The sequence below is a fragment of the Temnothorax longispinosus genome, chromosome 1 (assembly GCF_030848805.1).
Source record: "Temnothorax longispinosus isolate EJ_2023e chromosome 1, Tlon_JGU_v1, whole genome shotgun sequence".
NCBI lineage: Eukaryota > Metazoa > Arthropoda > Insecta > Hymenoptera > Formicidae > Temnothorax > Temnothorax longispinosus.
The window spans coordinates 26,351,934-26,374,632 of record NC_092358.1 but is presented as its reverse complement, the minus strand read 5'-3'; the positions used below and the strand labels follow the sequence as shown (position 1 = coordinate 26,374,632).

At 37.4% G+C, this 22,699-nt stretch overlaps 5 protein-coding genes across 10 annotated transcripts; 3 read left to right on the top strand and 2 right to left on the bottom strand.

Annotated features, from left to right (window-relative positions):
- Nucleotides 1-344: 344 nt before the first annotated feature.
- Nucleotides 345-2,484, top strand: LOC139821486 (ubiquitin-fold modifier 1). Its single transcript, XM_071792529.1, has 4 exons — nt 345-503; nt 654-710; nt 2,014-2,144; nt 2,230-2,484. Exons 1-4 carry the CDS (start codon nt 499-501, stop codon nt 2,298-2,300), a joined length of 264 nt encoding a protein of 87 aa, XP_071648630.1. The 5' UTR covers nt 345-498; the 3' UTR covers nt 2,301-2,484.
- Nucleotides 717-1,991, top strand: LOC139821474 (uncharacterized). The gene has a single exon (XM_071792520.1). It carries the CDS (start codon nt 759-761, stop codon nt 1,713-1,715), a length of 957 nt encoding a protein of 318 aa, XP_071648621.1. The 5' UTR covers nt 717-758; the 3' UTR covers nt 1,716-1,991.
- A 138-nt stretch (nt 2,485-2,622) lies between the features above and the next one.
- Nucleotides 2,623-12,530, bottom strand: Pod1 (coronin pod1). Of its 5 annotated transcripts, none has more exons than XM_071792422.1 (18): nt 12,158-12,527; nt 11,450-11,664; nt 11,212-11,360; nt 10,916-11,102; nt 10,544-10,841; nt 10,176-10,431; nt 9,935-10,087; nt 8,349-8,750; nt 7,499-8,129; nt 7,310-7,423; nt 7,057-7,227; nt 6,532-6,970; nt 6,302-6,440; nt 6,006-6,212; nt 5,787-5,922; nt 5,582-5,718; nt 5,093-5,182; nt 2,623-4,837 (listed from the first exon to the last, which is right to left on the bottom strand). In XM_071792422.1, the coding sequence occupies exons 2-18, from the start codon at nt 11,607-11,609 to the stop codon at nt 4,829-4,831; spliced, it is 3,678 nt and encodes a 1,225-aa protein (XP_071648523.1). In that variant the 5' UTR covers nt 11,610-11,664; nt 12,158-12,527; the 3' UTR covers nt 2,623-4,828. The 5 variants fall into 5 exon arrangements, with proteins under 5 accessions (XP_071648523.1, XP_071648519.1, XP_071648526.1 ...); XM_071792418.1 differs by having other exon boundaries at nt 12,283-12,526; XM_071792425.1 differs by lacking the exon at nt 12,158-12,527 and adding an exon at nt 11,851-12,118.
- Nucleotides 12,531-12,731: 201 nt separating this feature from the next.
- On the bottom strand, nt 12,732-16,854 carry LOC139821462 (TBC1 domain family member 19). The gene is made up of 12 exons (XM_071792494.1): nt 16,767-16,854; nt 15,250-15,507; nt 15,050-15,172; nt 14,617-14,824; nt 14,432-14,519; nt 14,286-14,346; nt 13,977-14,207; nt 13,818-13,892; nt 13,496-13,730; nt 13,212-13,413; nt 12,951-13,137; nt 12,732-12,862 (listed from the first exon to the last, which is right to left on the bottom strand). The coding sequence occupies exons 2-12, from the start codon at nt 15,427-15,429 to the stop codon at nt 12,794-12,796; spliced, it is 1,659 nt and encodes a 552-aa protein (XP_071648595.1). The 5' UTR covers nt 15,430-15,507; nt 16,767-16,854; the 3' UTR covers nt 12,732-12,793.
- On the top strand, nt 16,714-22,652 carry LOC139821440 (uncharacterized). Of its 2 annotated transcripts, none has more exons than XM_071792451.1 (5): nt 16,714-16,978; nt 17,106-17,253; nt 17,426-17,587; nt 17,674-17,911; nt 19,044-22,652. In XM_071792451.1, the coding sequence occupies exons 3-5, from the start codon at nt 17,509-17,511 to the stop codon at nt 21,127-21,129; spliced, it is 2,403 nt and encodes an 800-aa protein (XP_071648552.1). In that variant the 5' UTR covers nt 16,714-16,978; nt 17,106-17,253; nt 17,426-17,508; the 3' UTR covers nt 21,130-22,652. The 2 variants fall into 2 exon arrangements, with proteins under 2 accessions (XP_071648552.1, XP_071648547.1); XM_071792446.1 differs by having other exon boundaries at nt 16,715-16,978; nt 17,106-17,204.
- The last annotated feature ends 47 nt before the right edge of the window (nt 22,653-22,699 follow it).

Below are 22,699 nucleotides of genomic sequence, written 5' to 3'. Positions count from 1 at the left end.
AATTCTAAAATTTTTGTCGAAGTTTAGAAATTGCATTCTCAAAAATTAACAGACTATCAGGAAAACAATCACGTAGAAAGTATGTGTTACTAATTCATAATCAAAATTCTAACAATTTATAATTTTAAATATTTTTGATTTTTAAGTCTAAAAGTACAAGCTATGAAAATTTATATTATAAGTAAAATGTCAAGAGAATATAACTACATCTTTTATTTCCTATATACAAAGAAATTGAACAAAAGTGTTTTATATTTTGAGATAATTATGTTATTAACTTGTCGGTAATGTTAAAATTATAGTACACGTACATTGATGTGTAGTTGTTGCCACCAGGAGGCGTTGTATTTTTTTCTCTTTACGTTAAATAGAGGTTAGGTCGCAAGTCTTGCCTGGAGTCTGGAGTGTCTGGACATAACAGTCGAATTTTCCGCAATTTGGAACGACTGTTATCGTGTATCACATTTTATACAGTATTGAGTCCACGTATAAACGATTATGGCGTACGTATTTTTTACAAAAATTTGCTAACATTACCAGTAGACGTAAAATTGAGTATACAACAAAAGATGTGGATACGATAAAACCATATGTTTTGTCAGTTCGAGTACAATGTTCTACAATATTGATGCAAAATTTAATGTGTGTTACAGGACCAAAGTCACGTTCAAAATAACTCTCACGTCCGATCCCAATCTGCCATATAAAGTGTAAGTGGCTGCTTAAAATAAAAACGGTGTCTTAGTCGTAGAATAACAATGCAGGCCGCCAGCTCTGACATTTTTAAGACCATCGACGCGTTCCTCGCGCTGCTGCAGAGCCCAACTGTTAGCGAACAAATTACTGTAGAAAATGTGACGCAAGCTTTCAACTGTGCTCACTTCGTCGAGCTCACCGTTGCCAAGGTGCAGGCCGAGGACAAAAAGTTGCCTTTTGAGAACTGCTTACGTCGGAAGCTAGAGCGAAAGTTATCTCCGCAGAATCGGGACGTTACGTGCTCCGATCTGGAAAAAGCTTGCGACAAATTGTTAGAATGTTATTTGAAGGACAGTCTTATTTCCACAGAGATAGTAGACGAGTATCTAAAACTGTACACCCAACATCTTGGACAGGACAGATTAAATGCTTTCCTGAACGAAACGATAGGCAGCTCCATGGCCACAAACATAGTTATAGAATGTTTAGGAGAGTTAGGAGTACCGTTGTCTTGCATGGAAGACGAGGCGTTAATTATGACATGGCAAATGGCGATAGCTAATGGCGATGAGGATGAAGTAGCGGAATGCATAGATAAGATGTTCAATGACGGTCACGTTTCGAGATTGGTACACTTAACGGTTGAGTCGCACGATGACACAATTAAGAAATTAGTTGTACAAGCTTTCAGCACGAAACTAACTGACTACGATCCTGAGATATGCGTAGCTTTAGCAGATACCGAAAAGAAACCACTTTTGAAATTACTTCAGGATAGCACCCAGTTTTATGTAGATTTCCTTGACGCGATATTCTACTTTGGCCGAAACATGCATCTTGTAGATGGAAAATGGTGCTCAAATTTTAAATTCGAGTACAAACATCTCTGTCAGATAGTGAAAATTTTATTTAACGGTCCTCGCGTGATTCGCGAGCAAGCATACAATAGAATGTCCACTGTTAAAACTCAACCAGGCAGTGAGATATGGAGTAACGTTGAAGCGGATATCTTGAATTGATTTTCCAGATTTGATATGTTCTATAATATAAATTATACTTTGTATCGTTCTGTAATGTGATTTTTGCAAAAAAAGAAAAAGAATAAAAATTTTTTATCGTACGTAAATCTGTTTTGTTAACGAAATAATTACCAATCCCATATTAAAAAGATATTTAAAAGTCTAAAAAATCTAAAAAACATAAGAAATATGTATTCACACACACACACATTTTTATACGGCGATATTTCTCTTAGCGTTATACAATTTTGCCAGCTTCCTCTGAAATAAGAAACATGTATTATTTTATTAATTGCAGACTTAGTGTACCGGAAAATACTCCATTTACTGCCGTGTTAAAATTTGCTGCTGAGGAATTTAGAGTGCCACCAGCTACGTCGGCGATAATTACAGACGATGGCATAGGAATTAATCCTCAACAAACTGCAGGTAAATCTTATGATTATATTGCATATATTGCGCAATATTTTTATTTTAAATATACGAGTATCGATCGTACAATCTATGCTTTCAGGAAATGTATTTCTTAAACACGGTGCGGAACTCAGATTGATCCCCAGAGATCGCGTTGGATGTACTAGATGATTTATTTAATACTATGTATTTTTATTTTTATTGTATGTTTGCATATTACGTAAAAAAAATGACAAAAAAATTATTGCTGGCGGAATATTATAAAAGTGCATATATACACATAGATCATTATATAAAGTTATTATAAAAAGTTACTTATTCACAATAAAAACATTCCACATGCTTTCTGAACTAACTGAATCATAGTAATATAGTTATGGTAAGATTCTAATACAATATATTAAAAAATCTTTCATTTTACATATATTTAAGAAACAATACTTATACGATTATACTTATTAGATGGAGGATACTTAAGAATCAAACGTGATTAGAATTTTTGATAAAAATGTTTTATAGCTGAAATACATGAACGTTATAAGATTGAGATATAAAGGTACATTACTATATGATAAAATTATTTAGACAGCAATGATTTACAGAGCACGAGATCTCGAATGTCATGAAACGTTCAGTCTCGTATATATTTTTTTTTTTATTATGCATCTCCATCTCAAATCTCGTGCTGTAAAAGATCGCGCTTTATTATTCATGATCTGGTCGTAAACGGATAGAGCTTGCTTGAAAACTGCAAAACGGTTACAAATCTGGATTGTAATTTTGTGCAATATATAACATATACGAATAATCGAATTAAAAAAAAAATTACATTAAGATATGTGCAACACTATCACACCTCCTTTCAATATAATGCAATATAAAGTCAGTAGTACGGACAAGACATAAATGGCAGCGACAAATCAAATTTCGTCTTATTCTTTACCTTTGACACGTATAGAAAATTTCTTAATACTTTCGAATGTTTCGGGACATCTTACAGGTCTAAAATGTGCAAGATACAAAAAATACTATTGATAATGGATTTTTGGCACTATGTTGATCAAATGCATTTGCGTGCCGAAATGCAAAGAAAAATAAGAAAAAGTTTATATATACATATAATATTCATAATTAAATTTTTCGCAAAGAAAAATTAGCGTTTTATCGTCAGTTACAAAACTTGTTTTTGGAGGACATAGTACCATCATTTTTTTATAACGACTAGTTTGAAAAAACCATTATGAAAAGCGAGATAAAATATTCTGATCTGAATATTCATATGAAAAGATTATCGCTTAATAAATCGGCATTACATTTAGTATTTTGATAAGAAAAGATCGTAAAAAAGATCAGTCATTTTTTTTTAGATTAATATTGTTTGAATCTTGCAGAGTGCTCAATGCTCATCGATCAAGACGTAAATTGAAGTATACTTCGCCATACAATTAAATTACTGGCTTACGATTACTTATTTACGCGTCGTATCTATCAGTTATTTTGTATAATGTCTTTTTGTATGTGCGTACAAGGATACCGTAAAAAACCTCTGCCCCACAATTCTGCGACGAGACTGTCATTTGCTCTATTATCACACATATACGATGATAGATTATATTATGACATATACATTGAGACCATTATTGACACTTGGCATTGCCGAAACGAAGATAAGTCTGGCACTGGTGTGGCAGTTAAATAAGGAATGTCAACTTCGACAAACTTCACGAAATAAATTACTTTTAAAGACCTAATAATATTGGTCGTAATACTGTTTTTTCTTTTTCTTATGAACGACAGATTGGCTGTCATGTCTGTCGTTTCACAAATGGCACATATTGCAAATTTTGTTTTTCTTGTTTACAACGGGAACTTAATCATTCTAATACAGGATATTTAGAGGGAATTAAATACTCGTCAATAATTGTCTCTGACACAATTGATATCGTTCACACTCGGTACTGAAAAGCGTAATAAATATACTAGTATATTTGCTCTATGAAGAATTACTCATCCAATAAACTTCCAAACTGATATTCATTAAATAGATGGATGAAACTATTGTCAAATCGTATTATAAGTTTCTCAATTCTCTTGACAATAATTAAGCATATCCCTACTTCTAATATAATCTCTACAGTGATATACTATAGAATACTATAGAATTATTTGTAGCTAGAAATATATACGTGAAACAAATCAGCGATTAAAGAAAAATGATCTGGGACTAGAGCTATAATCACGCATTTTGGTTTTATAAGAACAGTGTTATCATATCGACACTGCGCTATATCAAATATTGTATTGATTTACGCCAGATTAAAAAATCTCTTGTGCCATTTACTTCGTTTATCTTTTCACTTTAAATTAATGTGGTTTAACAAGGCCTGAACTCTTATTTCTATGCATTGAAAAATGCGTTTACAAAATCTTAAGCTAGATTTATGAAAAAATGAGTATTAGTTGTTGTAAATTGATATAAAACACTGTACTTATCTCTCACTTCCTCCGCAAAAGAAAATCGTTGGAAGTATATCTCTCTCAGATACAACTGCCTCTCACTCTATACACAGTAACACTGCGATATTCTTGCCATTCGCGCGATATATAATTCTAACTTATAAATAATTTACGCGGCTCGAACAATATTACGTTTAGATTTTTACCTTACCGGTTTGCATCTATCCACAAGTCTTCAATTTTCACTCGTCCTAAAATAAAAATAAAGTTTTGATTTATCATCGTATTTCTTGTAAAAAAACGTTTTAAACAAATGTTTTCTCGACTTCGAAACTTATTGCTTCTTACTGCCATTTTTATTAAAATGCAAAAAAAAGATAATGCGGCACAAAAGATATTGTACACTCACATATAGTATAGCTACTGAATGCAAATGTATTAAGCTACTATGCGGTAAATAAATAACTACTTAAAAACCCGAACTTAACACGACAAATGAAACCTACCCATTCGTGTTCCTCGACACCTTCCATGTGATCTTGTTCTAGTGAACACTGGATGACATCTCCCACAAAATGGCTCATAGTTTTCTGGATCTGATGCACACATACCACACAATATGCTCAAACATAATATGAAACATGATATCATGATATCCCATAGAGAAGCAAGAATACCCCGTAAATACAATATGAATTTTAATAGCATATAAGAAAATTGTTTTCTAGATAGTTTCAAGACATTTTTTTCAAATAATGCATTTTGTATTAAATTATATAAGTCAAGCTTGTCACACTTTACAATGTTGCAAGTCATTAGAAAACTACATATCAAATTCGAAGCTTATACATGCAGCCGTCCAATCGTGATTTTATCCCTCAATGAAGTCTGATGTTACAGATATGTGATTATATCTTGTAAAAGAAATAATTTTTACACCAATATATCAATTTATAAGGTACATGCAAAATGCGTAAATTTAATTGCCATCTCACCTCTTCTTGTTTTGCCTTAATGTCCGGATTCCATCCTAATCTACTGAAGGGTTGTGTAGTGATACCAAAAGGAGTCGGTGATGGTTTGGTTGGAATTTGGGGAAGTGTAACTGCACTTTGGGATTGATTCTCAGTTACTGTGAATAAAAACTCGCATGTAACGGATATTTCCTTCCATTTTAAGAATATAGAATTTTTTACTTACAATTATCCATACCAGGTGGTTTAAGACTCATTCTAGACGGCTGTTTATTGCCACCGTTAAACCACTCTGACGCGGATAAAGTCGGTTTCCAGATAACTTTGGTTGGGGGAAAGAGATCGTCTTGGAATAATTCGCTCTGAAACGAATGAACGAATGGAACATATCAGCGCTTTCACGTCAGTGATTTCATACTATATATATTGTGCGAACAGTATGTACCTTTATACGGGGCACGGTAAAGCTTAAAGGCTCTATTGTGTTATTTGTTAGTCTCAAGGCAGAGGCAAATTCCACGCTAGCCACGTCACATTTATTTTTCGGAAGGAATGACAAGCCCTGGTGCAAGCTGCTGCATCTATGGTGACTCAATGGACAGCAATATGGGGCTTCCTCGGTTACTTCAAATGCATATATTGTAGAATCGCCCTAAAAATAATGTTCGAAACAAAAAAAGAGTAAGATTACCAGGTAAACTTCTCGTGTAATTAAGCTTGAGTATAAAAACAGAGTCTTACACGTCCAGTCAGGAAAAGCGTGGAGCTATCTTCGTCATAATATGGCATTAGTATGGCAGGCGAGACGTCCAATCCAACAGTGTTCAAAGGAGAATTCAAATTGTCCGCTTTAAATACGTAAATCTGTCTTTCAGAAACTCTGGAAGATATAGATATCGATCATTACTTGCTCCATACATGTTTCTTTTTATTATATGTCAACAAAACATGTGGCGCTTCGTTGTGCTTACTTGTCAAAGCCCATTACAACGAGATATCTGCCTTCGAGCGCCCATACGACTCTCGCCCCTCTCGTTCCGACGGGACCCTTTCCTTCTTTCACGGGAACGTCGCTCGATCGAGGTTTATAGATACGTAGTTTACCGTCTTTGCATGCGCTGGCAAGGTACTGACCGCACGGTGACCATGCCAAACTGAATATCTGATCAGTATGACCGGTCAACGTGATTTTCGCAATTGCCGTCTCGGTAGATGACAAGAGCGATAAATCCCAGATTTTGACGGTCATATCGTACGAAGCGGATGCGAGAACATTTGACGCCAGTGGATGAAATTTGATCAGATAAATCTTATCGGTATGGGCTTCTATGATGTGTTTCGGTTCGTTTGTCGGTTCCGCCAGACCAGACTCAGGTATTTCCCACAAGCGAATTATTCCATCGTCACAAGCTAGGACAAATAAATTCTATTATTCTCAAATCTGGGTGGAATAGCGTGTTTCTTTTTTGTTGTAATTTTCAACTTCTATACTTTACCAACTGCTAGTCGTTGATTATCGAACGGATCCCACTGAAAGTCCATTACAGCCGCGCCGTGAACCAATGCTGGCATAACTCCATCAGGTAGTCTTCCAGTTTTCTTCAATTCCAATACTGCTATCTTTCCACCTGGGCCACTCAAAGGTACAGCCACTCGATCGGGATTAGCTACAAATTTATGAAATAAAGCAGCCATGTTTATAACATTTAAAAATCTCCTTCAAATCTAGTCTTATTGGGATAAACATACCATGAAAGCCATCGCACTCGCCGGATATTTGGCGACTGATATTGCGTATATTCTCAATGTGTGTAGATTTGTGTCCCGGAGTACCCTTCAAGTGGCGAAACTTGGACACTCTTCCTGTATAACAATCAAGGAATTTGCGTTGAACATCGCATCAAGAAAAAAATTTTCAAAGTTGTGCGCAACCCTTACCGAAAACTGTCGACGTCCTTTTCGAAGCTGGCGTCACAACGGGCTCCACCTTTTCCAATTTAGGATCCATGCTCTGCTGTCGCAACATGGGAATGCTCTTCTTCGTTTCGTCTTCTTTAATCACCTCGCTCTTTGCCTTGAAGGAATCTCTTCGTCTCAGCATGGTCGGCGAGCCCATTGCCTTTTCCGCCAAATTCCCATCGGTGACAGACACGGATCGACTCTCGTAAAGGCGCCGCCTTTCGGCTATTGAATTTCTATTCGTGCCGCGTTCGAAATTCCCAACATCCTCGTTCTCGGGCGATTCGTCCTTTACTTTCGTCTCGAACACTTTGCGTCTTTCCGCAGTGCTCGGTGTCTTCGGCTTGTAACCGGAGTCACTGGAATTAGCGTCTTCCTCGATAGAACTCGAATCACTCTTGCCATTTTCCGTATCTTTTGTGCGCTCATTAGGTGTTAAGGTCGGCGATTTATCTGCCTCTGTATTATGCTCTACAGTGTTATTAATTTCATTCTGATAACCATTGGTATTGCTGTCATTATTCGGTGCAAGTGGTACAGAGAAAACCTTGTCAAATGAAAACTCCTGGCTGCTGGACTTTGCTTGGAATGGTTTAGGACCAAGTCGGGGCTAAAATTAAAAAAAAAACAAATGAGAAAATTTTTATTTGCCTCTAGCTATCTTTTGAAAATTGTTATCAACTGTTAGTAATGGTATGACAATGATGATATGAATGTGATGTTATATAGGAAGAAACTGGGTCGCATGCAAAAGTGTCACGCGTTGTCACAGAAATCAAATACCCGGCCTCTATGTATACATTAATTTCTTTTTTAAGTTAATTATAACCTTATATCCGCCGATTGCATTAGGATTCACTGATGTAACTACTGATCCGGGATTTGGCGATGTACGAGGACGCGCTACTGGTTTTGGTTCCTCCTCGGAGATACTGTTGGTTCTTGATGCTCTCGGCAAAGGTTTCGGTGGAACGGTTTGTCCTCCATTCTGTATCTTGGTCTTTTCTTCTTCTGCCTCGGATAGCTTTTTCGAATCTTCGATCTTCTCGTTATCGTTCTCCATATTGGTGTCATTTTCGTTTACGTTCACGTTGACGTTCACGTTAACGCTCTGCGGTTTTGAGAATCCTTTCGGCCCAGTAATGACCAAGGGTTTCGGTGGCCGGTTCGTTTGTTCTACTTTAATTTCGCGCTGATTGTCTTTGAGCGCCGCTAAGTTCCCTTTGTGTACCTGGAGGTACGGTAAATTCCTTAATGACCGCAAACCGCATGCAAAACCAATCTACACTGCCCGATACTTTGCACTTTTGATATACATTTCTGCACAATCGATGCGATAATTTAATAATAGTCAACAATTTAGCTACATTCACATTATTTTTACACATATATGTACACACGTGACTTGCATTTTTGTACAGAATAGACAGCAATATACAAAGAAAGATACGAATAAGCTCCAATCGCTTATCATAAAGCTTATCTTGTGATTAAATTTGTTGAAAGCGAATTTGTAGAAAGAAATTAATCTCATGGCCATATAGACAATATACAAATGTTTTTTACATTTCGTACTATTACTTACACTGTAGAATAAGCTACAACATCAATTGCCACTTATATTACACGTGCCAGGAATAATAGTTTGAATGGTGCTAATGTATAAATTATAAAACATATATTGGATATCTGAAACGTGAAAAAAATATACACAGAATATGGAGAAAGAAACTAAATAACGCAAAATAAATATATACATAATTAGTAGTAATAAAATAATTTAATAAATATGAATTCCTGTAAAGTTATACCTATATAGAGATATAAAATATTATATAATAAAATTATTTCTTAAATTATATTCATCCCTTACATTTATAATACATAATATTATACCAGAAACCACTGAAAAATTTAGCACTTATATAGCATAAAAAGTACATTGTAAATATTTATTATATAAAAGTTCGTATGTATTCAGCAAGCAATTTTTAAATAAAGTTACAGTGTAATACTTCTACAAACAAAATAACTGCTTTGTATAAAATAAGTGACATCAAATTGATTACTTTTTTAAATTTTATAATACATGTATAATTTACTTAAAATAATTTACTTAAAAATATATATTAAAATAAATATTGTAGTAAATACATGAATAAATTGATATTATAAAACTCTATATTTATTCTCAAAATCTAATTATTTTAGAAAGTAAATGAGATGATAATGCGAGAAAACATTATGATGATGAAAAGCATGCAGTGATTGATGATTTGAATTTAAAGCAATCATATAACTGATATTTACAAATAAGCAAACAAATTTCTTTTAACGATCAAAGCTACTTCAAATGTGTGCCACGTTAAGAGAGATGTTGGAACTTTCACAACATTTATTAAAATGTTTACTCACAGTAATCGGATCTTCGCCTTTGTTTCTTTTAGCAGGATCTAACGATATCTTTGGCACAGGTGCATTATGACCCTTAACCCACGATGTTGCATTATTTTGAGCAACTGGACCAGCTGTGTCCGGATAAATGTCTGCATGAAAGTCTCTGTATGTCTGAAATTTAATGTTCATTAAAAAGTTTAGATATATGTATGTTGTATGTGGCAATTCAGATATACAGACAGTATTTAATATAACTTACTTTTCGTGGAACCTGATACATGATAGGAATCACCATATTGGAGGTGAGTTGTAACAGCCTGTTAACTTCAGCCTGCATTACATTTAATGCTCGTTTAGGAACCAGGCACACTCCTTTAGTTTGCTCACCGCTGTGACGAATTCCTTCCACGAGATAAGGATCTCTGTCTGTGACTTCCATGTACATAATAGTGGTGTCTCCTTTGCCAGCGAGGAAGAGCATATTTGTGTCGGAATCGAAAAGCGGCATCAAAATACTATAAAATATAAATACAAATAATTATCTTGGTAATTATACTTAGCGTTACTAATTAAATAAATCTCGAGTTTTTCCAGGTAGGTTGAAAATCGAATTCAACTCATATTTACCCAGTACTACAATCTAATTCCAATGTTTTCACTGGCTCATTTAAATGCCTCAAGTCCCTAATGTAAACTTGACGCAGTCTTGCTGCATCAAATCCTGTGGTGAGTATTCGGTCGCTGTTTAGCCAGACTATTCTGGAATCTTTAATACTTTGATGGCTCGAGCATGAATTGACGATACACGGCGATGCGCGCGGATCTATAATCCTCAGTTGTTTGTCCTTGCAGCATGTCGCTAAAACAGTACCGTCCTCCTTCCAACTTACAGACTGAATTACTTCGGTGTGGTCGCTATTGTTAGCTGTAACAACGTGAATTTCATAAATAAGAGAATAAAACAGTGAGTGTTAATAGATAAAGTTACAAAATATTTACAAAATAGTTCCTGTTGCGAGAGAACATCCCAGAGCGAGAGATTGGTGAATGATGCAGTGGTCAGAAGATGTTCGGCAGAAGGATGCCAGCATACTGCTTCCACTCTTCGCTGACGGTGCGAGAACGTGCATTCTGGATTGCACAAGGATTCTTCCAAGCCACTTTCTGGGATGTGCCATAATTTTACCTAATTTTATACAAACAGAATTAATTTAATCTCTAGAAAAATGTTTGAAAATAGTACTTTACATTTATTCATATTATGCTCGCCAAAAATAAAGCACGAAGATGCTTACGAGACAATCCTGAGACCCAGTTGCGAGCAAGCCGTCATGAAATGGAGAAAAATCCATATCCGTCACGGTATCTGCGTGTGCATGAAGCAATGGCATAGTCTTGCTCTTTCTGCCACAGTCCTCCAGCGGTAATACTGCCAGACTGGATCCTTTGGACGATAAGAAATTTTTTTTTAGAATAATTTGTGAATAAAAATTAAAGTTTAGAAGATAAGAAGATTGCAGATAAAGAGTGTACCGTTATGATCAACATTGAATGCCATGAATGCTGCAGATGCTGTTATATTATTCCCATAAGTTTGATAGGATCCCACGGAGATATCCCGAATACAAGCCTCCGGCTTGGGAACGATCGGCGCTGCATTTTTGTATTTGGACGCTTTGAAACGCCAAGCCATTTTGACACTGCTGACTCAGTTTAAATGTCCAGGCAATCCCCTTAAATCATGTAATCTGGAGGAAATAAAAGCACCGGGTTACATCATTGGAATTTCATTAACAATAAATTTCGAAAGATTGGATGTAATCGTATATTATGTTTGCTCTATCTTAGCACTCTTAAAAATGTGCAATTATTAAAAAGTGTGAGATATTTGCCGAGCATATGTGGGAAGTATTAGAATTTTTTAAGAGACCTACAGGCACAATTTGGGCGCAGGACAAAGACGAGCGTCCGCGAAAACCTTTTACGGAGACAATTCTCGCGAGAAAACTCAATCGGAATTTCGCGCAGGGGCACTCGAACACATGCGAATAATTCGCTGGGCGTTGCTCTCGCGGCGCGGATAATGGTAGGGAGAAATCGACGCCGGAGTCTCTTTCTCTCCCGAGGCTGGGCATCAACCGCGTCGGTGACAACAAGCGAACGACGCCGACGCGATTCGCTCGGAGCCGCCTGAGCAAAGCTGTGCGTGACTAATAATTTGGGGGTGGAGAACCACCCTACCCTTCGTGCGACGTGTGGGGGCCGTAGGAGTAGATCGCCGCTTGGCGTTGCCGCAATGACGCTGTCAGCGGCGACGCGTAAATCGGCAGACGAGGAGACACCAGACAGGACGGAGGGATACTCACGAATTTCGCAAATCGAAGCGCGTGTCGAAACACGCCTCTCGTTTCACCGACTCGCGCTTTCGCGGCGAGTATCCGGGAATGCAAGCCGGCAACGAACACGAGAGGACGACGAGAGCCAGGCGTCACCGCTCTACGTTACTCTACCGAGCTCTGAGACCAAGCTCTCTTGACAGCCGGAAGCAGGAAAATCCCCCTCCACCCTCCGTCGGAGCGCCGCACTTTATCCCTTCTCCACGATACATTGTTTGAAGTCTCTTATAGATATATCGGCGATTACTTTGCTCACATTGCTGTTACTCAATATACATTTATCAAAGTTGTACGTGTCTACGTTTATCTTTATTTATGTTCGTTTGCTCAATACGCGACGCATATAATTTTTCCACATCGATATATTTTCGCGAATAAAATTGCGGAATAAGATATGCGAGATCAAATGGAGTGATACAAAACTAAAAAATAAAAAAAAATAACAAATTTTATGATAATTTCGCGTGTAGTAAAAGTGATATTATTCTTTTAAAAGAGCCAGCTGCAGCAAAGGCATTACTTTTAATGAGGATAAGTCTGCTAACACAGCCTGAAAATAGAAAAATATATATATTAGATACTAAATATATAAAAATCTATACAACTGCATATAATTCACGATGGTGTAATTTCTGTACCTCTACATTCTGTTGAGTATTAACTTGCAGTAAATTTTCTTTTCGAAAACTCAATATTGTCACCGCTAATAATGGGATAATTTCCAAAGAGTCATAACCGAGAATTAAATCCCAAAGATACAATAGCTGTTCAGGCGGTAAATGGCCACTGAAGCCCCTCATGAGCCATTTGAAAACTATTTTTATGCTGAAAATGTAGACGCGTTAAATTGACGGTCCGCACGAATAACGCCATAGTAAGAGAAAGTGATATAAACTCACGGTTGAATGTGTATATTTTTGAAATGGGCCCACAACTGCGGTTCATGGCATTGCAGTAATCGTTCAAAAAGCAAGCAGAGGGCAACTATACCTTGCTCGTGGCTCGATACAGTGTGCAAACGAAACCAGTATCTCAAGTAAAACGCACGGAAAGTACAATACATGGCGCAGGGATCATCATATAAATAACAAAATGGCGTGGCTGGCATAAAAATATTGAAAATTAATTAATTAGACGCATACAGTATGTGTATATGTTATATATTTCTTTTGCAACTCCTTACCGTACATTGTAAATCCGTGAAACGGAATAACGCCGCTTGGTGGGAAGACCAGGGTATTTTCCAGCGTCGCTGGTTTGCCTTGCAAAACCGCATGGATCACCTGACCCCCAGCACTTCTGTCGGTTGTGACTGGCGCGAGTATCTCGGAATCTCTTGAGAAGCACAACATTGTCTTATACAAAACGTCTTCGAATACAAAGTACTGATCGTCGTTTCTCGCCGTCAATTGTACGTCCTACAAGATTATATCCACATACAGGGTGTTTCACGTTATGTCTTTTATTTAAAAAAGAGGCTAACGTAATTTTAAAATATAAATTACCATTATTATCAGCTTGTCTACTACGATATCATATTGCAAAACCATATTTTTCAATTCCTCATAATATTCTACATCCTAAAAGAAAAAAATTATCTATACTTGGTAACCAGAGACATCAATCTTTAGCTCAGCCACGTACGACAAAGATATCAATCATACGTTATCTTTGATAACAGATCCGAGAACGAGTGACCAGATACGGCCGCGTAACGCACGAGGGGATCCTCTTTTGAGAAACTCTTGAGCAATCGGGGCGTGATTCGAGTTCAATACTTTTTCGCCAATGTGCGTTCGCTCGGCTTCTAAATTTGGAAAGTTTTCCGTGGCCGGCATATCAGGATTTACTCCCAGTAATGGCATTCCCTGCGCTAATTCTGAATACATACGCCTCTACACAAAGAAAATTTCTATACATACATACAAATACACAAATTATAAATTACAGAAGCGATTGGATAGAATTCGTACCAATTGCGCGAGCGTTTTTACACTAATTTGTATGTGACTGAAATCCCAATTTAATTCGTCTCTGAAATGTTTCAAATAAAAACTTGATATACATTTTTATTCCAATAATGCTGGTTTGATGTCTACACAAATCTATAATTACACACGGTTGCTTTTTGAACGATGGATCACGTATGGAGAACAATACATCCAGGAAGTCCTTCGGCGCGTACAACGGTCGGTATTGCGACAGATCTGAAAATCATATTACGTCGTATCAATCATTTACGTCGTAAATAATCCCCCAAGCAGAGCTTTTACAATAAATCTTTAAATTCGCCGTAACATTTACCGATGTCGTAAGTGCTCAACTCATTCCACTTTTCGGCCAGCTCGTCCCTATCCGTAGTAGGCCTTATACGAGCCAGTGGAATATTCAATTCGCTGCACGTCGAGTTCAACGATTTCTGTATGCGCCGTTCCCATTGAATCTGAGTCTTCTTCAAGTAGCTCAGGTCAGCTGTCTGTATGTGCGAAACTGATCGAGAATGTAACGAACCCTATGGAGAAAGAAAAAAAGAGAGAGATCCATGTATGTCAATTTCTATCAATGCAGAGATTAACTTTAATCTCTAGTTTAACTTACTTTTTATCTTCCGCTAGTTCTAAGAATTAGAAAAAGCTAAAGAGTAAGTTATAAACCGAGATTAAAGTTAATCTACATTGGCAGAAATAGACATTAGGCGGATATCTTATAATCGAAGGAATTCATTGTGGGAAAGTACCCGCGATCGCGCCCAGTGAAACACCGTGTTTCGGATCTCCGTTTCCAGACCGTTATCCTTGAGTGCCGTGATCAGCGAGTGCTTGAAATCGTTTCTGTCCACTGCGGGCGACGCGACGAGCCTCTGCGAAAGGACAGAATGGAAAATGCAATGCCTGTCAAGAACAACCGTCGAACACGACGAACACGGCAAACACGCACCTGTATCTCGCTGTAAAGCGCCCTGTAATTCGCCATGCTCTGTATGTCGTCGGCGAGTTTCCGCGCCGTCTTGTCGAGCGAACTCGCGCCCGCCGCGGTCCCCTCGTTCATTTTTCGTCGCGAAGTCGTCCCCGGCCGTCCCGCGAGCACGTTGACAGCGAAATCGAAAACATGCGCCATTTTTAAACGGACCCGGTTTCCGGGGCAACGCACGCAGGGCGTCGCAGGGCCGAATTCGGTCTACGGTGGGCCCCGGGTCTACGGGGGACAAGATGGATTGGAAAGGAATTTAACGTCGTTATACCACGTATCGGACAACAATGCGAGATAACTTGAATCATCGTCGTTAAGAGCTAATTATTCGTGTCGATTATCTCGCGCTGCGATAAATATTTGTCAAACCTAATGCAGTGCGGTCTTTTTTGGGAGCAACTCTGCCAATCGCGCGATTGGCCGATGCAGCCATATTGAACTTCCGGGTTAGGGACGAACTTCCGGGATGACTTTGACCAAATTTCGATTAACTTGAGCGGCATTCATCATATATGTTTCATTTAACTTTAATCTCGGTTTAATTTACTTTTTATCTTTTTCTAATTCTTAAAATTAAAAAAGGATAAAGGTTAGTTTTAAGCCGAGATTAAAGTTAATCGGCATTGGTGCAGAAATGGGCATTAGATGCTATACGATTATCTCATTGGCTGAATGGAATCTTAAGGCCACCTATGAGATCAGATTTAAGACAATCTTTTGATAAAAGATAAAATCTATAAATATCATGATCGCGATTGACCGGCGATTAACCTGTCGAATAATAACCTGCGAGATATTCTGTTAATTCCCATTATAAATTTTTTTGTTGCTTAGACATTTACTACATTTACGCGAACGTTACTTCTGTAGTAACTTTACGATATATCACTTGTTTACGCGAAGGAATAATTATCGTAAAAGTTACTACAAAAGTAAACGCTCGCGTAAATAACGTAGTAATGGAAAGAAAAATTATAACTTGTCGAAAAGTAGGTATATAATGTATTTGTTTCGTTAACATAAACAAAATTACAAGTTTTTTGTTATTCAACTTTAACACGTACGTGGAAAAAAAGATTAGAATAAATTAAAGTTAAGCGATATAAATTAAATCAGAAAATAATTATTCCTGTACTATTTCGTTAAAACACGGGCAGAATTATTGTTTGCTGTTTGATATGTGAAAAGATTAGATCGGAAATTATACGGTTAAAAATTTTGCCGTAACCAATTTACCGATTGAACTATCTGCCGATTAATTTAATCGGAGTTTGGTCAAGGTAAAAAAAAATCATGAAAGTTCGAACGAAAACAACTCTATCGCTCTTTTTCTTTCTTTCTCTCTCTCTCTCTCTCTCTCTCTCTCTCTCTTTCTCTCTCTCTCTCTCTTTCGATGTGCCATTTCGAATTGGAATTTCTCTTCCGGCAGCGTGCGAGCGAAAAATATCGTTTCCCGATCCCCGCAGCTTCGAAATGCGACCCACCTCCGGCTCTGTCGGCCCCGTCTGTCGATTCGCGGCCGTGGCCGGCTACGCTCTCCCGTAGGAAAATGGCGGCGCAGTCTGACCCGGTGTTGTTTTGAAAGGTGCGTTTTCGATGACGAGCGAGCGACTGCGAGGCCGCGATCCGGGCACCATGGATATCTCGAGCATGCTCGAGGTACAGGTGAAGGTGGAGGCGGACATCAAGGAGAACGGTGAGCAGGGCGTTTAGGGGTCGAGCGACGGTGACGCGCGGCACTCGCCACCCGTAGAGTGATTTTTTACTGGAACGACCGCTCTAACCTACCTATTTACCCTCGCGGGTTTTTTTTCTTTTTTCAGTGACACCAGGAAAGGAGAAGGCACCCAGTACGACCGGCACGACCACCACATCGGTCTCCCAGGAGGAGAGCAATTACTACAAGCTCATGTTCGGCAACGGTCAGCTCTCTAGACTGTCTAGACAAGAATCCACTGAATGCCTTGGCTTGTAACGAGTAGTTCCTAATTTAGTTTATAGTTTAGTCTCGCTTTTTAATTGCGCTCTAGAGCCCGAGGTTTGTCACGAAGGATACGAATTACACGGGAGGCCGAGACGCTTCTCCCAAAGCCACGAGAATTGTACGTCGTAGTGTAAATTTTGTCTCTAATTTTGCTTCCAGATATCGCAGCCGTACGATTCCGTAGAATTCACTGCACAGCCTGCGACGTGCACATCGGTTCCGCCCCGGCTCAGGCTCATAACATGTTCGAGCATCCTGTGCTCCGTACATTATTGTGCGCGAGTTGTCGTGAGTTTTATGGAGACGGCAGTTTTGAACAGGGTATTGATTGTGTATTACATACTGCATTTGTATGTGTGTGTATCTAGATAATCATGATAATCCATATTCTTTTTTTGCATTCTCAGGTGATGACGCTACAGATATGTTCTGCAGATGGTGCGCGAACGGTGGCAATTTATACTGTTGCTCGTATTGCAGCAACACATTCTGTTATAAATGTATAAGGAGAAATTTTTCGCCTCTGGTGAGAAAGAAGATCGAAGCGGACGAGAAATGGAAGTGCTTTGTATGCAATCCGAGTGATTTGTATAGTGGGAGAGCTGTGTGTTGGGCTCTACTTCAACACGTACAAACTGTGACAAGGTACTGCAAAGATATGAATATTACAAGAACGTATCAATTATCATTGAATTATATCACTTATGAAAATCATGAACCTTTGTTATATATTGATATTCATATTTGATCCAATAAAGTGATTTAACACTGCGCGGACACCATGGGCCTCTTAAGGCACAGTCGATTTTTCATTTATAAATTTCCATGAAAATGGGGGAAAAAAATTTGCTACAGTTCCGGCTTATGTAAGTACAGAAATCACTCTTTGAAACCTTAAAGATGAGACGTGAATTTCTATAGATTTTTTGTAACAGAAATGCTTTTTCAAAAACTTTTTAGACTTAAAAGTCCTAGGGTTTTGGGGTAAGTGCTCCAAAAATATGGTGTCCGCGAAGTGTTAAAATTGGCAATGAGAGTGCAACACGGTTGTTGGTGCATAAAGTGTAAGAAAATTAATATTTATTTAAAATTAACGGTACTGTATAATTACAATGTGTTGTACCATTGAACGTACAAATGCAAATGCTGGTAACAAGAAATTTATTATAATGATAGGAGTACAACGTTGAGCGCGATGCGCACCGGTCGCGCGTATTACAAACGGAGGGCACTTGTCAAAATAGAATAATCGTTATATAGTGTATGCGCTTCGGATTTCAATCTTTTTCGGAGGCACTCCACGTTCAATATATAATATGCGAATAAATACGAAGTAAGCGTCAGTACTGTGCGAACTCACAATCAGAGCAATCGATCTATATGAGTCAGCGTTGTTCGAGCGACTGTGTTCGGCGCGGTCTCGGATACCGCAGATTCGGCGATCTCTCCCTGGTTTAACAATTCGTGCACGATGCCCACGCGTGATCGGGCCGTACGGTCTCAGCCGTTACAAGAGTCTATAATATATACACAATGACTTACATTATACATTTGTCTTTATTTTAAAATCTGAAGATGGTTCAAAGTGGAGTCGAAATACTTGTATCTATTATTACTAAGCTTTGTTATTTTTAAATAAAATAATATTAATTTTCTGACAATTTACGCACTAACAATCGCGTTGCACTCTCATTGTTCATTTTAAATCAATTTATTGGTTCATTATCGAGAGTTCCTTTGTTCAATTTTTTACTACATTTGATGCGGTGTATTTTAGGATTCTTGCGCACGACAAGAAGATGACCGCTCAGGAAGTCGAGGAGAAGATGAATTTTGATGAAACAACGTGTTGTCCGCGCAGGAATAAACGTAAGCGTCGAAGACTTGAATCCAATTCCGAGGAGGAAGACGAAACGTACTCGCCTAAAGTCAATGGGGCACCGGCGGCGTACATAAAACGTAAACCACTAAAAAGACAAAGATTGAGCAGCCAATCCACTACGAACGGCATTGTTACGAAAGAAGTGCAGTTTTACAGACCGCCGATTCCCATTAGACCGCGACCGGCATCGTTTCTGAGCGGCCGATCTCTTGATACTGAATCGAATTCTACGATCAGTCACGAAAATTCAGTCACGAATGAATGGACTGAATTGAAGGCGAAACGTATCGTCCTTTCATCGCCTAGCATAATAAAATCGAATACCTCGTTACCATCGCGATTCGATCCTAATGCGTTGCAGCGACAGCCTCCCTTGTATCACGCGTCTTTCATGAACACTAAGGGATCTGCCGCTTACATTCATACGCCTGTGAAAGCCACGGTGAATCCGACGAGAATCATTCTTCCGCCACGGCCGCAGCAACAGTCGACGTCGTATCAATCTCAGCAGGCGAGCTCGTATCAGTCGTTTCAGCCGCTTCAATCATCGCCAAACACGATGGTGTCGATACCTAATCCAGTGGACAAGCACGGAAGACCTGTATTACTGCTTTCAAAGCCGGAAGAATTGAATATAACTCCTAATATAATCGAGCTCGACAGCGACTCCGATGACGAAAAGGTCACGCGGCAAGAAAATTTGACGACCGCTGAGAGCACTCGTATGAACGTTAATACTTTTTCCAAGAAAGTTGTACCTGTTGCTCTCACCTGGGAGAATAGTGATGACGATGTCGTGAGGGAAGAACAGCCCTTGAGAGAGGTCCGCGCGACTGTAGAAAAGGAACTTTTCTTCAATGAAATAATGTTGCCACATAGCCGAGAACTCGACAAAGTTTTAACTAGAGCGAAGGGAAAAATGTATAATTTATTTGACGTGAACAAGGAAAGCGAGAACGTTGAAGCGGAGGCCGAACAAAGAATCAGGCATTTCTCCTGCAAAATGCGTGACACACTCTTTCAATTAGTGAACATTAACGATAGAATAATACGCCAATACGCTGATTGGAGGAGATCTCGGAAAACAGAAACGTCTTCGATCAACGAAAGTACATTAGTATCCCAAGAAAATGTAGATATTCCTTTAGATATGGTTTGCGTCAATGATTCTGATCCCGAACCCGAGAGCGAGAATCAGGATTATCTGATCAGGGAACCAACTGATGCAGTTAAAAACAGTAATGTTATTAAAGATTTGTTAACTGTAACTAAGAAGAGTGTAGTGCATCGTGGTGTTGGTGATGACAGTGCGCACTCTGCGGACAAAGCGATTCAGGTGTACGGCACTGTGTATGACATCTTGAAGGATTATGAGAAAGTTATCGGCTATTCTGTATGTACGAGACCCGATCAAAATCCGAAGGACGACAGTGTTTCGAATCTACCGGCCGAATCTGACAAGAATTTCGGCAAATATGAGGAAAAGTATATCTTCTTTTTGCAGAACATCGAGGATAACGGCATTGAAACGGAAGATATGGAAGAAGCAGGCTTAGATGAAATGTCACTTCAAGAAGCGGTAGAAACGAGTCCATTTATTTCGCATTTGTTGCAAGATACCGAATTACCTGTTGTATCTACTGATCAATCGGAAAATTGCCAAGAAGAAAATGAACCAAATTCGAGTGATAGCATTATTAATTCAGTGACCAAAGATGACGAAAGTGACACACTGGATGAGAAAACTGATAACGAAATTGTTAATAATTCCACTACCAACACAGAAGGGACGGATATGCAATTAGACGACAAATTGCAACAAACGGAACAACAAACACAAGAGACTCCTCTAGATACGACTGATGGAGAAGCGATAATGTCAGATAATAAAGAAGCAAACTCAAATAAAAACGATAATGTAATAAACATGGAAGCAGTTGCTCCCACGGGAAATGAGGAGGATTGTACTATTATTAATTAATGAAAGGGATTGTTTGTTAACGTACTGTTTTTGGTTAAATACTCTTATGATCTAATTGTAATTGATTATTAATAGAAATGCATTTTGATTTGGAATTTTGATATTTTTCAAAAAAGTGCGATACCTCAGAAATAATTTGTATTGTATAAAACTTGTACATTTCATTCATAGATTTGAAAGAGGTCCGAAATAAAATAGAATTCTGAAATAGAAAATATTTGTTTAAAAAAAAAAAAAAACTTTTTTGCGTTTATTTTCAAAACATACATATTTCTAATAGATTCTGAACATATAGACAACTTTGTCAAGAATTCGCTTCGACAAATATCTTAGGAAATAACATCTCTAAATTGTATCTAGCTAGAGAACTAGCAATAAATACGATTTTTTCTTGGAACTTTATGATTAGATTTAATGATGTGCACAGATTTTTCTAATTTTCTACAAATTTGCATTATTTAGTGACAAAATAAATTTAATAGGTTTTCTTGACGGTTTAGGTTTCTATTCATAAATAAAAATTTTTCTCAGTAACATAAATTAAAATGTCATATATATACATTTTTTCTTTGATATTTCTGCATGTTATAATTTTCATTTTAAAAAAGGCAACTATCAATTATTTGTATTTTTCAATATTTAGCGGGACTTGAAAAGGAATCTTTCTATCTAAAACTTTTCATATTAACCATTCTCATAATTATTACTGTTAGTATATTAATTTAATAATTAACTATTAATATTATTATTATATATGTTAATAGTAATATATATTATACATATGATGATATATATTAGTAATTAATATATATAATTATTAATAATATTACTATTATCCCTATGACGATTAATATGCGAAATATTTTGTATGAGTAATATTGATATATCAATTTTATAAGAATAACCTCGATATAGATATAGATATGCTATTTTTTCATGAGTCAGTCAAACATGTCGAATTCATTTCTTCTCATATTACATTCACGAAAAATGTACAACATGAAGTCATAAAAGATAATTAATTATTAATTATTGTTTTACTTTAATCCCCAAATAGCAAAGTTTGAAGTAAAATTAATTCTAAAATATCATTTTATCTCTGTTGAAAGGAGAAAATATCTTTATTTATTTTAGTAAACAGCAAGAATGGAAAAACTGACGTTGTTTAAATATGTAGTTTGAATTACGCAATTATGCAATTCATATGATGAACTTGTATATAAGAGCATCGAGCTCTATGTAAAAAAAATATATATAAAATGTCACGCTTTTTCTTATAGTATGTTATCCTGATGAATTACATTGTAAATGGATGTTCGTTGAATATTTCTTTATTATTTTTGTCATTATAAGCGTACATGCTATGTAGTAAATACGAACACGTCGTATCTCTCATACTTATTCCCACGGCTTATTCCTAAATACTTGTAATTGGAAATTGTGCGCATGTGTATACATTAAAAGTTTATGAGAGAAAAGGAAGAAAAGTGTACGAAGCAAATAAATTGTTTATACATCACACATATACGCTAGACTACTTTAGATTTAATATAATTTATGAAACATAAGT

Bases quoted from the DNA above. Each gene is read 5' to 3' on its own strand.
- LOC139821486 (XM_071792529.1), top strand. The intron at 711-2,013 runs GTAAGTGGCTGC...TATTAATTGCAG, and splicing joins CCCAATCTGCCATATAAAGT to ACTTAGTGTACCGGAAAATA. The intron at 2,145-2,229 runs GTAAATCTTATG...CTATGCTTTCAG, and splicing joins TAATCCTCAACAAACTGCAG to GAAATGTATTTCTTAAACAC.
- LOC139821474 (XM_071792520.1), top strand. From the start codon at position 759: ATGCAGGCCGCCAGCTCTGACATTTTTAAGACCATCGACGCGTTCCTC.
- Pod1 (XM_071792422.1), bottom strand. From the start codon at position 11,609: ATGGCTTGGCGTTTCAAAGCGTCCAAATACAAAAATGCAGCGCCGATC. The intron at 11,361-11,449 runs GTACACTCTTTA...TATCGTCCAAAG, and splicing joins ATTCAATGTTGATCATAACG to GATCCAGTCTGGCAGTATTA. The intron at 6,213-6,301 runs GTAAGACTCTGT...CATTATTTTTAG, and splicing joins CGCTTTTCCTGACTGGACGT to GGCGATTCTACAATATATGC.
- LOC139821462 (XM_071792494.1), bottom strand. From the start codon at position 15,429: ATGGCGCATGTTTTCGATTTCGCTGTCAACGTGCTCGCGGGACGGCCG. The intron at 14,347-14,431 runs GTGTGTAATTAT...GAAACATTTCAG, and splicing joins CCATCGTTCAAAAAGCAACC to AGACGAATTAAATTGGGATT. The intron at 13,138-13,211 runs GTGAGTTTATAT...CTACATTTTCAG, and splicing joins AAAAATATACACATTCAACC to CATAAAAATAGTTTTCAAAT.
- LOC139821440 (XM_071792446.1), top strand. From the start codon at position 16,879: ATGACGAGCGAGCGACTGCGAGGCCGCGATCCGGGCACCATGGATATC. The intron at 16,979-17,105 runs GTGAGCAGGGCG...TTCTTTTTTCAG, and splicing joins GGCGGACATCAAGGAGAACG to TGACACCAGGAAAGGAGAAG. The intron at 17,588-17,673 runs GTATTGATTGTG...TTGCATTCTCAG, and splicing joins AGACGGCAGTTTTGAACAGG to GTGATGACGCTACAGATATG.